Here is a 16,073-nt window from a genome sequence, read left to right on the forward strand (position 1 = left end):
GATAATGGGAAATAAACATGGAAGTGCAGTATACTGTCAACTACCATATACAATATATTATCAGGTATCGGGTCACCTCTAGTGCCCAGCTGACTGAACTGCAGGCGTTGGTTTTATTTTCCCACAACTCAATTTAAATGTTGAAACGGTACTGTGCTGTCTCATAAACCTGCCATGCTGATTTAGACAGAAATGTGACTCCTTATAAATTGGTGAAATGCAAAACTGGGCTCATTGTGAAGGCTACATTTGCTAAGAGAGAGATACAATGCATCTGAATAGCACATAGTGAAATAAGAAACTGGGTGGTTAATTTACACATGACCACGAAGAGCGTGATGACATCTGGGATGAGCAGAGCAGCAACTGATGACGTTGTACACAGTCACCTAAAAGGCGCGAGGACCACGGTCACAAAGAGCACACACTAAGTAAAACATCTAAGAAACTGTTTAAATTTCATCTTGAAAGTAGTGCTTTGTTCCAAAGGAGAGAGAGAGCATGCAAGCGTTTTACGGAAGTGGAAGAGCGAGGAGGGGGGTGGGGTTTATGTGTGACTGAACCAGAATCTAGGGGCTTTTGGTGTCCTTTCTACTTCAGGAAGCGTTCAGGGCATGGGCAGAGACACATATCTATTATATTGACCAGATACTCAAGTGGCCGTTCTAAAAATGAAAAGGAATGCCCTCAAAAATGGAAGGCAGAGGAGGCAAGCTCAGGTGGGACCATTCTAGCCAATGAGAGGGCAGATATGCGTGTGAACAACAGGCACAACTCATCAAGTTATTTTTTTTTTTTCAACGTTGCCGGGATGTCACGTGTCCTACTTATATCAGTACGCTCGTTAACAACCAAAGCATTAAGAAACGTATATTCGAACAAATAAGCCTCACGTGGCAAATAAACCATTACATTTTTGGTTGACCAAATTCGATGCTTATTGACCGCCATCCGAAAACCCCTTGCTTGGTGAGCAAAACAAATAAAACGCCACCTGCTGGAGAATACATATTTTGGCCCCAGTTATCCCTGGCTTCGAGGCATAAATGGGCCGAAACTCTGTATTTTCCAGCAGGTGGCGGTTTTTCGTTTTTGTATGGGTATGGACCTCCTTTATTACCAGAAGAAGTAGATTATTGATATCGCCTCTGCGCAGCCGCCCATTACATCCATGTTGTCTCCGAAGAGGGAATCGGCGTCAGCAATACTGACGGAACGATTTAGATGTGTTTTTGTTTATTCGCATACATTTATATATTTTTTTCCTCCACGAGGAATATGGAACTTCAAGTGGCTGTCGTTATGTAGAATGATGTGTTTGCAGCCAGCAAACGTGTTATTTATTTTTCTTAATGTTATGTAATAACAGCGTCGATACGCGGCGCTTCTTGTACGGAATTGAGCCGTAATAATGAATAACGCGCAAGATATGTCTCCTGATTTTGTCTTGATGCGCTTGGTTTCTGCAGCTGAATATGACCGATTGGACGATGAGAATTTGACGTTGGGCGGTGGAGTGGTTTCCGGATTCGGGAAAGCTGTCTTGGGTAATCATGGCAACAATATCAACACTGGGTTTGAATTTGATCCAAACAACTCCACAGCAGGCCCGGCGATTCCGAGCAATCCCTCCCCGCACTATAGTTCACAGGTCGAGAGCCGGACGGGAGCCCTTGACAGCGGCTTGATGCTGACTCGACCCTCAGCTTCTGATGCGCCCCAACCACCAGACTTCGCCGTGGCTCACCGCTTCGACTCCCCTCATGGCGCGGGCAGAGGGTCGCGGGCTCAGCTCATGGTGTTTCAGAACCTCCTTAGGACAAGCGACGGTGTTTTTGATTGCGGCCTCCAGCAACGTCCTGGCTTCCAGGTAAGTGAGGTTGATAAACAGGAAGCCATTTCTGTCTGTGTCATGATGACCAGTGACAACAACAATGATGTGCAACACCAGAGGCTTCAGTGGCAACCCATTATGAAGCTGTCCAAGGTGGTCACAGATGCTGGTGACCTGGCTGGAGAGGGAGATGGGCTCTGCCACCGGCACCGCCTGGTCACTGATGCCATGGACTGGCCTCCGCTCCTGGACAAGTCCCTCCGCTTCGACATCCTGGACCCCAGGAAGACCTGTTCAACATGGGACACGAACTACCACCACCACCTGGACGATACGGTGCTCAACCTGGCCCGGAGGCTGGGGGAGCTGGGCCAGGCCTCAGAGATGCTGCTGAAGGAGAGGGGAGAGATGACTCGATGTTCCTGTCAGAGCATCCTGGCTTCGGCAACTGGGGGCATGGGCCCCGGAGAGGACCCTAGTGAAACCAGTGACGCCCTCCTGGTGCTGGAGGGCCTGGACTCTGAGGAAGTGGGGGAGCTGGGGATGGGCGGGGAGGAGTTTAAAGGTGGTGTCCCTGGGCAGGAGGGCGAGACGGACACGGGGCAGGACGGGCGGGGGGCTTTCTCCAGCGGGTCCCTCACGGGACTAATGAGGCAGGTACACAGGCTGGCTGGGGAGGCCCGTGCCTGTGACCCCCAGGTGTGTCCCTCTCTGTTGGATGCCCTGGGCTCTGCTGCAGCCTTATCTTCGTCCCTGTCTCTGGCCTCTAACACCACAGGCCAGCAGGCGGTGGAAGCCTCCGCCACCCTATCTGGCACCATACCCTCACAGGACCCTCCCAGCCAAACCTCCCAGTCCCAGCCCCAAAGCAGGGCCACCACGCCGAAGTTAGGGGTGATGTTGCGAGCTGCCTCACCCTTAGTAGTAGAGGGGGCAACAGGGGGTGAGAAGACGACCAGAGGGAAGTCTAGGAAAGGCTCTCTGAAGATCCGTCTGAGCAAACTATTCCGGACCAAGAGCAGCAGCGGCTCCAGTCACCTACTGGACAAGAGGCCCTCGCTTGCCTCCTCCACCTCCTCCGGGGGCAGCCTGATGGATGTGTGGGGCTCTGGATCCACCAGCACAGACCAGGACACAGGGAGGTGAGGTTAAGGAGAGGGAACGGGACAGCCCTGTGTCTCTGACTGGGTCTTAAATGGTGTTGGTCTAGCTGGGGGGACTGGGAGAGGACAGGGTGGTGAAGCTGAGGGTACGCGACAGCACTGCGGTCTTGGCTAGTGTTGGTCTAGCACAGTTACCATTATAAGCTATTAGTGGATTTACAGGGGATTATTGTAGTGCTGGAGGCACTCAAACAATGTGGGCGTAGTAGAGTTATTATCATGGAAGTTAAGCTGTTAGTAGCCGAATGAAGGATGGTTATAGTGCCACGGGCACTAAAGGTAGACTAGTGGTTAATGGAACCGCAGTCAATTTTCCCAGTGGGAGACAAACATTTAGATATGAGAGTTTTTAGCTCACCTCGTCAACAAAATAACATGTTACTCTTATTCAGCTTTTTTATGATTAGCGCTGAAAACAGTACAAGAAAGGTGATAAACTTATCATGTTCTTAAAGAAACATGCCGGTACTTGGGCCTATTGAGTAGTCGACCAAATGCTCCAGTACAGTAACGTTTGAGAGGGCGATGACTCCAAATACTTTTTGACTTTGATTACTAACTTCATCTCCCTTCTTAGGCATGATGGCTTTTATCATGTTCTGAACTCTCAACTCAGTGAAGATTCAAAAGGTCTACCAATGTTGCCATAGTTGCGTGTTTGTTCACACCTGCTATTATGTAGCCTTGGCAGTATGCCCCATAGTTACTGAGATATTCTGGCATCCAGAATACAGTGCGTGTTGCATTTCACCTCCTGGTATTACTTGGCACACTTCGGCACCATCCTGGTTCTACACTGTGTGCGCTGAAGCCGACTTTTCTACCGTTGTCAAGCCAAGGCCGTACAGTCTGGCATCATGACAATGAACAAACACAGAGACAAAGTTGGCTACAAGCACAGGCAGACAGGAGCGGCAGGCAAAGGCTACCTCGCCACTTTGTCGTTCACGTAACCTGGGCTATCCACCCCATTTGGTTATCAACAGAGGCCTCTAAGGGAATCTTATGGGCTTGCCATACTAATGCCTTGTCTTCATCCTCATGCCGTTGGAGGACTTTGTGTCGGAGGGATAGTGGTAAGATTAGACCTCATGTATCTAATGTCAGAGAGTGGCCCATGTTGGCTTCTAGGCGTTCGTTTTGGCATTTGCCATGTAGATTTGGCCTAACAAATTTGTCGTGAATACAGTATGTTGTATCTGTACCTTTTTGAAAGCAAAGCAAGCAGCTGGCCATAGCAAGGGCATGAACGTAGTATAGCAGTATATCCTCTTTCCTTTTGTAGATGCCCTCCGTGCATTGTTTTTGCTTTATGTTGTCAAAAGTCAGGGGAAACAGTTGGAGCTGGTTTTAATGAGTTCAGCCCGCGGATGTTGGACCAACTGCCAGTACAGTATGTGCGTTCATTCAACATGTCCTTTGAGAAATGTTAATGTCAGGTATTTTCAGGGTGTATAAGGGATATAGGCTACATTAAAAAGGCTAAAACCCCCAGATACTAGTATCACCAAAACTAGTTCTTCTGAAATGCATACACTAGCACTTCCCTCTTTCAACAGCCCTGCTAATAGTAATATCTAATTTCTGTCATGTTTTTATCTTCTTCTTCTTATTATTATTATTGTTTTTTTTAAACTGTCGGGACAGCTGGCATCTTGTTTGACCCTTCAAATGCTCACTGGCTCACTGGCTGACTTGCTGTAGTCAAATCTAGGTCAGGTTCACGATCTAACCCAGCCAGTCATCATCATGTCTGTCTGTCTGAGCACTGCTCCCCTTAGTTCCTATATGTTCCCTTTGATTGAGAATGCACAAACCTGAGATGTGTTGTTACTGAACATGATGGGGAACCAGTGTTCCACTCCAGGCAGTTTCCTTTTTCCCTGCTCTCGGTGAACATGGCTCCTCTTTTAAGCGAGGGGAAAGGGTGTGGGGAGGGAGGTAGGCTTGCGGGAAGGAGTTTGTAGGCGGAATGGGGGGCTGAATATCAGCTGCTGTTTACCCTGCAGTGCATCAGGCTTAGCTCAAGCGGCATGCTGGGTATTCCCCACTAGCACTGTCTCTCACTCACTCACACACACACACACACACACACACACACACACACACACACACACACACACACACACACACACACACACACACACACATACAAGCAGGCCCCCGCTGCACAGAGCAAAGGAATCTGGCAGCCAGCAAGGCACAGCTATCACCCAGCCAGTCCTTCCAGAAGCTTCCCAAAAAAATCCCCAAATGTGAAAGACTGTGGAGTGGTGCTTTGTTTTAGGGGGAAGAGTTAAGCAGAGGAGGGCTATCCAAACAAGAAGTTACATCACAGAAATGCTCCAATCAACGAAGGATCATGTAATCAGAGGAGCTCTTTGTGCTTCTTCATATCAGTTTAATAGCGTAAATCTTAAGCATGTCTTCTTGCTTCAGAAAATAGGCTATATATATACAAAAAATGTATCAAACAAGTCTGTTGGAATAGAAAACACCCTCAAGACCCTCAATGATACTTTTGCATCGCTGGCTGCAGACTTCACAGGGTCAGTGTAAGTGACTCTGCTTAATAAGAAACAAACTGATTCGAGGGCAGTCTGTTAGATCACGGCTGGTCAGGTCCTCTAGCCAGAGGCAAGCGTCTGACCCACTACATCCCAGAGGGGTGAGTGGCAGATATGGATCTCAGTCCTTGGTGTTGAGGCACAGTGTACCCTTGAGAAATAGGCCACTGGTTTCTCCTGTACCAGCTATAGTAGCTCATACAGTTGAAGGGTTGAAAAGTCACGAGGCTGAGAGAGATGGTTCAGAATGAAGGGTGTGGGATTGAAGTGCAGCTGATAATACTGGTTTTTGGGACTATATAAGGGCTTCTCTTATGTTTGACCCTCTCTCTCTGTCTCTCCACAGCAAACTCCAGCACTCCAGGCCCCAAAGTGCCTTCTCACCGGTGGCCTTCGGTCCTTGCTTCACCGGTAATTGTGTGTACTCGAGTGTTTGTGTGCTTCTGTTTCTGAATGTGTCTTTAGCTTTATGTCGATGTATATGGGTCGGTAATGGGCGCTTGTGCTCGGGAGAGTGTGTGAGTCACATACGCATGTACACTTCTGTGCTGTATAGGATCTCTTGCTCCCCCTCCTCCTCTGTTTCTCATTTCCTGTCCCTGGATCTCTCCCTCCAGGTGAGACTGTGTCCCTGGTAGACGTGGATATTTCTCGTAGAGGGGTGAACTCTCTGCACCCCCCGACACCTCCGCCTCCGCCCAGACGAAGCCTCAGTCTGCTGGGTACTTTCCTCTCTTTCTTACTTACATTCCCATGGCGGTTCTTCCGTCACGTCACCCTCTTCTCCATATGCTACCCTGCTGCTGGGCCGCCCCTTTTCACTTTCTTTTTTTTCTGGGCCTTTCTCCTTTTCCGCAAAAAAACATTGAGGCAAATACAAAAGTACATTTGAGGATTTGTGTAAGGGCCAGACGTTTAAGAAAATAAAATATCTTGGCGGGTTAGAAAAGGTGGTTAGGAGTTAAACGTGTTTTTTTTCTACAATCTCAATAGCAGTAGTTGCTGCCTCAATGTTTTATAGTTGGCATGTGTGTAACGCTTCACTGTGTAAACCAATTTCAGAAACTCAATAGTCATACGTGTTAGGACAGACACGAACACATTTATGGTTCAATGCCACTTGGATTTGCAGTACAACAGTGACTCATTGGCTTTCTGTGACTTCAAATGCAATCGGCCTTGTGACTTACGGTACAGGATCAGAATTGCAGAACCGAATTTGATTTGGTTGAAGAAGCTCTCGCTCTCTCTCTCTCTCTTTGTCTATCTCTGTGTGTGTGTGTGTGTGTGTGTGTGTGTGTTACTCCTAGCTTTCCTGTCTGCATTGCAACTGTCATCTCTCTGTTCCTCGTTCTGTTGGCAGTGTTGGCCTCAGACGAGGTGTGGGTTTCTTTTTTAAGACCGTGTTCTCGTAGGTTAGCACTAATTAGCATGAGTAATGTGGTCGATGCCAAGGCTGAGATCGTCATCAGACTGAAGATACACACAAGTCGCTATGTAGTCAGGATCAGACAACGGTATGGAGAGCACTTGCGTTGCTGAGGTGCACGTCGTTTTTGTATGACTTAAAGGTCCCACATTTTCCTATTGGCCTACTTCATACCTATGCCTCTAGCTACTAAAGCCATTCTAGTTCCTCTGACCTGGGCATCCGGCCACACGTCCTCGACACACGACAATCATTAGGGGCTTAACATCCAGGTTGTGATAGAGGTTTTGTCCATTTAATGTAGGATGACGATACTGGAGCTCCAGCAACATTTGAGGACAAATGAGACTAAGGAAATGGGGTTACAGATGGGTATTTGCTCGATGCCTTGCTATGCCAACGGCTGTCCAACTTGGTGATCCGTCACTGCTTCCTTCATATGCTCTGCCTGGTGTCATTGTCGCTCTGTGGCTTGATTGTATCATCACTGTGTGTCGGGATCCCACTTCTGACACCAACAGTGCCCCGTTTGGATGTGAGACAAACAATGAATATCCATTCCTGTGGTTCTTTTGAGGCAAAATGTTAGCTATGTAATGTTACCACCAACAGTCCCTTATCTTTATAGTGTGACATTCAGCCATCAGTATGATCAACTTAAAAGGAAGCCAGAGGAAGCCCACATTGTCATTTGAGCTCTGTAAAGTTCAGGGTGGTGGTGGGCCGCAGCCCGGGCCTTTCCTAGAGAGTGGCGTGGGGGCCTCCGTGCAGTCGCTGCCCCTGCGGCCGCTTCATCCCTCCGGTGCCTTCATCCAGCATAGCCTCAGCCTCAATGGTCAGAGCAAAGCCGGGGCAAGACGGATCAAGGGGGCTTACCAGTGGGGCACAGAGAGAGACCCATAAAGACATAGGCTGGAGAATTGAAAAATCATAGGAAACGTTTTAGAAGGGTACACGGTCCATTTTACTGTGACATATCGATCTCATTTCAGTTGGTAGGCTGTTAAATCAACTCGACAGATGATGGCCAGTTGTCTCAAGTAATGAAGGGGTTAAAAATAAGTTGCATTGATTCCACCAGCAGTTCATTTGAACTACTATTGTTGGTGCGAAGCCCGTATTGTTTCTGGACACTTTTAATGAGTTTGGTAAACAGATATTCTGATACAGTAGGGTTAATGTTTGGGCTATTATTGCTTTCCCTAACATGATTTCTTCTTCCTCCTCCTGTAACCAAACTTAACATCTGAACATTGTGAAACATTGCAACCTCCTGAATAAGCCCCTGCACGTTTCCCAGACCATTTCTCTTGCTTTAATAGGGTCGGCTCAAAGAAAGGCCTTGGCAAAGTGGTGTGATCAGAGGCAGCAGGGAAGGAAAAGGAACATGGGGATCCCTAATGAAGAACGAGATTTAGAAAGAGGCAGATAATGATACTCATTATCATTTCAGGAAAAGGACAGCATTGATGACCATCTCTGGAAAATGGCGAAATTATAGTTTAATCGTAGATGTCACATTGTGCACACGGGACGTATGATTGTGCCCAGTTAAGCTGGGTCAATTTGCATGTTAAAACGTGTCTGGTTGAATGATTTGGTGATTCTATTCAGACAGACTGGCGAGATTGTCAGAGACCGAGGCAGATGAAGTGACTGTATCCATTTGATGGCCGTCTGTACCCGAAATAGACATTAACTTATAGGCTACTCCAGTACATGCATGATACAAACGTATTCATTTATATTATCACAGACGTGTCATTACACACAATATTTTAACCTAAAACGGAGGTTCCGTTTTTTTATTTGTTAGATCACATAGTCAGGACAATGGCGCACAAGTGCTTTCCCTGAGATACACACTTGCTCATGCTTCTTTTAAGCAGGGTGAATTTATGGCTAACTTGGCAACAATTTCTGGAAATACCATGCGGTTCTACTGCCGATTTTACAGGATGTTCTCGTAGCCACAATTGCGAGTGAATGATGAACCCTGGATCTGAGTGTGTGTGGCCCTGTGTTTCAGATACGTTCCTGCGGGGCCTCCCCCGGCCCATTCCGCTGCCTGCCGGCGGCCAGAACCCGTCTCGGGTGGACCAGCGCCCCATGCTGTGCCCACTGAGCCGCCCCGATGCCAGCAGCTTTGCCACCAGCCTCCGAGAACTGGAAAAAGTAAGACATGTCACGTGTACATGGGCACGTTGACATTCTTACAGACACAGTGCTAGATTCAGACATGGTCAATGTTCCCTTTAAGCTCCCCCGGGACTGCCGCACATGAGAAATATCAGCCTGCGCAGAGAAGCACGAGATTGAACTTGAATTGCTAATATTAGCCACTTTCCATTCAACATACCGAAACAAAATGAAGTATGCAAGAGATGTTCTTGTAAGCAGAACGCACCGGAGAAGGATTCTATTGCATTAAAAGGCACGACTCAGCCTGTACTCTGCAGGCCAGTGCGGCAAAACCAATCAGAGCTGCAGTATCCTAATGTGCAAATAGACCATTGGCTTAAATGGATCTGTGTCCTTCACATTGAACGGGACTGTGTTTACAGCATGAGTTGTCGCGAGTAGGTGCGCTTGTTTTGAGATCAAAGCAAGAGCTGCATGTAGCCGCACATTTGTTCATATTATTTGATAGTGAGTTATTAGCCCAGTTATAGCTATTTTCTAGTCAACAACGGAGGAGTGGTTGCTTCCTACAAGAGCACAAAACGTGAATTTCTAGTCATCTTTGAAAAGCGAGTCAGGTAAAGAAAAATTTCTTAAAGCGGCAGTGTTTTATTTTGAGACATACTTGATTAAGCCAAGTAGGCAAAGGGTAGCATAATTTGTGTGATTCTCTAATAATGGTATGGGAGTAATAATGAACTTTATTTTGTAGAGTGGTTTCTTGCATCAAACAACTCATTTTCAGTCACCTTGTCTGAAGGACAAGTGGATAAACGGGTTAATGCCAAGCCCTGCATTTTTCCCCAAAAGTCTCACGGAATGAAGGTCTACATTGAACACCACACATTGGCTACTACTGTAGGCTGCTGTTTCCATGTTAAAATGTAATGGGACGGATTTTCTCCATTGTTTTTATGGAAGGCCACTCTGATAGGCCTACCTTATGATCAAATTCGATCTTAAAATGGTTACAGCCTCAGTGTTCACATTAAACGCGTGCCAGAAGTTGCACAGAATTTTCACAGCATTCAAGTTTGCGCTCAGCAGACCAAAAAATGTGTTCAGTGCCCAAAAGAATAAGAGGGAACATTGAACACGGTGCTAGGTTCAGACACGGTGCTAGGTTCAGACACGGTGCTAGGTTCAGACACGGTGCTAGGTTCAGACACGGTGCTAGGATATCAAATGTATTTATAAAGCCCTTTTTCCATCAGCAGAAACCAAGCCTAAAACCCTAAACAGCAAGCAATGCAGATGTAGAAGCACTGAAAAGCTATGAAAAACTCCCTAGAAAGGCAGGAACCTAGGAAGAAACCTGGAGAGGAACCAGGCTCTGAGGGGTGACCAGTCCTCTTCTGGCTGTGCCGGGTGGAGATTAGAAACCTAGAGAGGAACCAGGCTCTGAGGGGTGGCCAGTCCTCTTCTGGCTGTGCCGGGTGAAGATTATAAGAATACATGGCCATTAAGGCCAGATCGTTCTTCAAGATGTTCAAACCTTCATAGATGACCAGCAGGGTCAAATAATAATCAGTGGTTGTAGATGGTGCAACAGGTCAGCGCCTCGGGAGTAAATGTCAATTGGCTTTTCATAGCTGAGCATTCAGATGTTGACACAGCAGTGTGGTAGAGAGGGGGGGGGTTGAAAACAGCAGGTCCGGGACCGAGAAGCACGTCCGGTGAACAGGTCAGGGTTCTATAGCTGCAGGCATAACAGTTGGAACTGAAGCAGCAGCACGACAAGGTAGCACGTCCGGTGAACAGGTCAGGGTTCCATAGCCACAGGCAAAACGGCAGAAACTGGATCAGCAGCATGACCAGGTGGACTGGGGACAGCCAGGAGTCATCAGGCCAGGTACTCCTGAGGCAAGGTCCTAGGGCAAGGTCCTCTGAGAGAATTAGAGAGAGATGGGAGAATTAGAGGGAGCATACTTAAATTTACACAGGACACCAGATAAGACAGGAGAAATACACCAGAAGGACAGATTGACCCTAGCCCCCCCGGCACATAGACTATTGCAGTATAGATACTGGAGGCTGAGACGGGGGGCCGGGGACACTGTGGCACGTCCGACGATACCCCCGGACAGGGTCAACCAGGCAGGATATAACCCCACCCACTTTGCACAGCCCATACACCACTAGAGGGATATCAACAGACCACCAACCTACTACCCTGAGACAAGGCTGAGTATAGACACGGTGCTAGGCACCGATACAGAGGAGTGTTCCTAAGTTCACTCTGAAGTGCCTGAGTGCACTCTGGGCGTTTGTAAATTCAGAGCGTTGTCAGATTGTCCGTTGGTAAATTCAGAACGCTCAGATCGAACACTGGACTCCCTGGCCGAGGAGTAAGGTTGATCCGAGAGTTCTGACCTCACAACGGCAGTCGAGCACTAGCCTGCTAGCTACTTCCAGACACAAATGAGAGAACACCTCATTCTGACCACTTTACTCGCCCTAGCAGAGCTGGTTAGGCTGTTTTCATTTTATCCAGAGCGTTGGTGGCTGATGCTGGCAACAATTTAATAAAAAATTTTTGTCGATGTTTACTGATGTAAATTCATCAGTTATTCTGCGCTCAGACGAGAGTGCTCTTTAGTCGGAGTAGATAGCCAGAGTGAATGTACGAACGTGCCCAGAGCTAGGTTCAGTTAGACAAGACTAAGATGATGACAAACACATCCCAGAACACAGGCAAATACGTCAAACACTACTTGTCTTTAGATGTGCATTGCGTGTACATTTGATGTGAATTTGTCTGCATCTGTGTGATCATAGTGTGGCTGGTACTGGGGTCCTATGAACTGGGAGGATGCGGAGATGAAGCTGAAGGCCAAGCCAGACGGAGCGTTCCTGGTGAGGGACAGCTCTGACCCCCGGTACATCCTCAGCCTCAGCTTCCGCTCCCAGGGAGTCACCCACCACACACGCATGGAGCACTACAGAGGTGAGTTACACACACACAAGCAGGCATGCACATACACACACGCTACATGTACTCTACGTTAGGGCTGTTCCAATCTGGCTGTACTCGTAATCGTATCCGGAAATTGACAGTTGATTGTCAAATCGGATGATACTCGTGATCAGAAGACGTGGACGTGTTTAATATGCCTAAGTAGATGTTGGCAAAGTGCCCATCTCCCTGCATGTTTATAGACCAAACTAGCTGCAGATAAGGAGCAGCGCGCGGAGGGGTGTCTGTCTGTTTCTGTATGCGACGGCCAGACGAGTTTGCTGTCGCTCAGTCAGAATGCTCATCAGCGTTACATATTTTCCCCCTACCCTAGCCCCGCTTGTTAGATACTATGCACGTTGATAGCAGGCAAACAGGAGGCAGTAGCAATCGAAATGATCAGACTGAAACATGCGGGGAGAAGTGATTGGGTGAAATGATGAAGTGAAGCGGATGGACAGAGAAATACAGCTTCACTCTATCCAATCAGAGAAGCAGGACCAACGTACTGCCCGCCCTTCTCTTTACAGACGGGCAAACTAATCAGTTGACTTACTTAGACCACGTAGCACCTTGCACTTTATTAAAAGATCCCCGATGGCACCCCAAAATTTTTTTTTTCTTCCATTACCTGATCATTTAAAAAAAATCGCAATCCTATCAGAACAATTGCCCATATCTGTTACGATCCTGTTTTGTCAGACTACTCTGCACGCCCCTACTCTACATGCACTCTCATGCAGCACTTTTTACTAAAGATGTAAGCCATGTACACACATTTTGGATGGTTTCATGTTGTCTACATTTTGGATGGTTTCACGTTGTCTACATTTTGGATGGTTTCACGTTGTCTACATTTTGGATGGTTTCACGTTGTCTACATTTTGGATGGTTTCATGTTGTCTACATTTTGGATGGTTTCACGTTGTCTACATTTTGGATGGTTTCATGTTGTCTACATTTTGGATGGTTTCACGTTGTCTACATTTTGGATGGTTTCACGTTGTCTACATTTTGGATGGTTTCACGTTGTCTACATTTTGGATGGTTTCATGTTGTCTTGCCATTGTGCTAACTACTGTCTTTAGGGTGTCTTATTGATTGGTCTTTTTCTCTCTTTGTTCACAGGAACCTTCAGCCTCTGGTGTCACCCAAAGTTTGAGGACCGCTGTCATTCTGTGGTGGAGTTTATCGAACGGGCCATCATGCACTCCAAGAACGGAAAATTCCTCTACTTCCTGCGCTCACGGGTCCCAGGTAAGAACCTACCAATCAGAGTGGGACACATCTAAATGACAGCTCTGTCACTGTATATGGATCTGAATCATAGGTTACATACAGCACCATTTTAAAGTTGCTATTACTAACACCTATTTAGCACTGGGTTGTCATAATTATTTAGGGCATAGGTTTGTTTTGACTTTACTATATTTTTGCAATTAGTGTTGTATTTGTATATGGTGGAGAATGTAGTTCACTATCTAGGGTAGAATTTAGTATGTTTATGATGTGTGTTCCTGCCAATGATGCACATTAATGTGTGTATGACTATGGTTCCTCCTCCAGGCCTCCCCCCGACCCCGGTCCAGCTACTGTACCCAGTGTCCCGCTTCAGCAGTGTCAAGTCCCTGCAGCACCTCTGTCGCTTCTGCATTCGCCAGCTGGTCCGCATAGACCACATCCAGGAGCTCCCCCTGCCCACGTACGTAGAAACACAACACATAGGTCTGCCCACATTATAGAAACAACATATAGACCACATTCAAGAGCTCCGGCTGCACATGTACATGCACTGCCCTGCCTATATAGACCAGTGGCCCATGATATAGTGCCCTCTAGTGTACAAAATAAGTGAAACATCCGAAGGCAGACAATATATTGGGATTTGTGTGCAATGGTGGGAGTGTTTAAGATATTCACATAATGGAAGATTTTGATAGTGTGTATTGGGATGGTTAAATTTTCTATCCGTTAATACACACAGGCAGAAAGTTTTGTATTGGAAGGGCTTGTATAAAATGTACCCCGTCTCTTCCCGTAGGCCCCTCATAGTCTACCTGCGAAAGTTCTACTACTACGATCCTGAGGAGGAGATGTACATGTCAATCAAGGAGATGGGGCGGGACATGACCACCCAACTGGCGACTGGCCAGCCGGAGTCTCAAACGTAGCATTTGGAAGATCATTGGATCAAGTGAGTGATGGACGCTTGGGCCACCAATTGAGCAGTGTTGTGAAATACGTTTATACTGAAATACTGTATTCGGTACATTATACAATTGACTTTTCCATATAATTTCAATGAAAACATTGTGGTGTGTATTGTTTAGTGTGGCCACTGGTCAGTGCATATAATGTCCTTATCCTTTGTTGTTGCAGGTTTTTTTTATACACGTGAACAGCTTACCTGAAGACTGATGGTGACTGTGCTTGGGGACAGTCTCGCTCAAACCCTCTTGGTTGACTCGGTATCCGGACGTCTGGGGGCAGGGTTTTGGATGATCCACCCTCCTCCCTTTTTGATTGGCCCACAGAAACTGGAGGAGGGGCAGGGGATGAGGAAACTGCACCCACCCGGCCAGTGAGGAAGATATCTGACCGCGGGGCTGAACTGGAAGAGCTGACTGACTACTTGCCATTGTGCTAACTACAGTAAGCCCCCCAGCTAAGACTGGACATCACTGCAACGTTGAAACGAGCGCACCCTTGAGCTGGAGGCTAAGACGATAGGTTGAGAGTCGATGTATATGGAACCAAATCAGTTTTGGAAAACGATGCACTCGTCCTTTTTTTGTACCCCTGCTCTGAAAAGGTCTGGGAAAAGGGACAGCTGGTTGTTTGGACCAGAGTATAAAAATGTGTCTATTGTATTTAAGCCAAGGAGGAGAAACTGTACACACCTTTCTGATGCCATGCATCCTCAACTACAGAGAAATATCATTTTCCCTCTTGAAATATTTGGTTGCCACTGGTTTGATCGGCACTGTTTTTGAATTGACTGCCTGACGTGTGTGTGTGTGTGTGTGTGTGTGTGTGTAAATACTCTGTGTTGGCGTTAACTCTGGTTATCCACCAACAGCTATTTGGTGGCGTAACATCACTGGAAGGTATCGTGGTTGGCTCTCAACTCTGGAATCCAACTGGAATTCTCTTGCCATACTGTCATTGAGCAAATGCGTTACCAGGACAAATTATAATAAAACTTGATGGAATTTAAAACACGAGAAAAGCGCCTTACTTTAATGTCTATGGCCGAGATTCAATCCAAGGCGACCAACAGAAAAGGCATATTGTTGGCTGTTCAGTGCGCTGCTTTATAACGCACTTTGGATTGAGTATTGACCTGTCTGTCTGTGCTTGTGATTGTCTCTCCAACCAAACACACCCTACCACAGAATGACATTTTTCTTCTTCACTCCAGTCATGTTGGTAAGTAGACACTAGTTGGCGCCAGAACCCTGATGAGGACCAAATTATACCATCCTGCAGTCTACACTCCCAGCTCCTCCCCACACACCCCACGGTAGCTAACGATATTAGGGTGGTTGCAGCATCTCATTTACATCTCTTCAGGATCTCCCCCGTGTCTAGGCCTGCAAGGGCCTTCGGTAAGACTGGTTGGAAACAATGGCATGTGAAGAGGTATACAAACCATATCCGTACGTTCTATATGATAAACCTTTACAACTTATTGAGATATACCTGGTATAAGTTAGAGGTAGCCAACCTTTATTTTGTAGATATTTTTTATATTTTAGTGGTTGGTCTCTGTGTGTGCGTGGCGTGTAGGCACTGTGCATGTGTGTATGTGCTCTTTTGCTCCCCCGTGTCCCTCTGATAAACTTTTATTCTCTGGCAATATCACCACAGGGGAACAGTATGCTGATGTGTAAATTGACAAAGCAGTGAGGGTGTGCATGTATTTATTGTTGGTGTGTGTATG

The 16,073-nt window shown here is 46.9% G+C and overlaps 1 protein-coding gene across 3 annotated transcripts; it reads left to right on the forward strand.

Moving 5' to 3' along the window:
• The first annotated feature begins 1,141 nt into the window (after positions 1-1,141).
• LOC129832940 (suppressor of cytokine signaling 7-like) lies at positions 1,142-15,349 on the forward strand. 3 transcript variants are annotated; one of them, XM_055897081.1, is made up of 9 exons: positions 1,142-2,976; positions 5,911-5,975; positions 6,182-6,286; positions 9,023-9,168; positions 11,953-12,121; positions 13,259-13,387; positions 13,697-13,832; positions 14,172-14,324; positions 14,510-15,349. In XM_055897081.1, exons 1-8 carry the CDS (start codon positions 1,412-1,414, stop codon positions 14,299-14,301), a joined length of 2,445 nt encoding a protein of 814 aa, XP_055753056.1. In that variant the 5' UTR covers positions 1,142-1,411; the 3' UTR covers positions 14,302-14,324; positions 14,510-15,349. The 3 variants fall into 3 exon arrangements, with proteins under 3 accessions (XP_055753056.1, XP_055753057.1, XP_055753058.1); XM_055897082.1 differs by lacking the exon at positions 6,182-6,286 and having other exon boundaries at positions 5,911-5,981; XM_055897083.1 differs by lacking the exon at positions 6,182-6,286.
• Positions 15,350-16,073: the final 724 nt, after the last annotated feature.

The sequence above is a fragment of the Salvelinus fontinalis genome, chromosome 34 (genome assembly GCF_029448725.1).
Source record: "Salvelinus fontinalis isolate EN_2023a chromosome 34, ASM2944872v1, whole genome shotgun sequence".
Taxonomy (NCBI): domain Eukaryota; kingdom Metazoa; phylum Chordata; class Actinopteri; order Salmoniformes; family Salmonidae; genus Salvelinus; species Salvelinus fontinalis.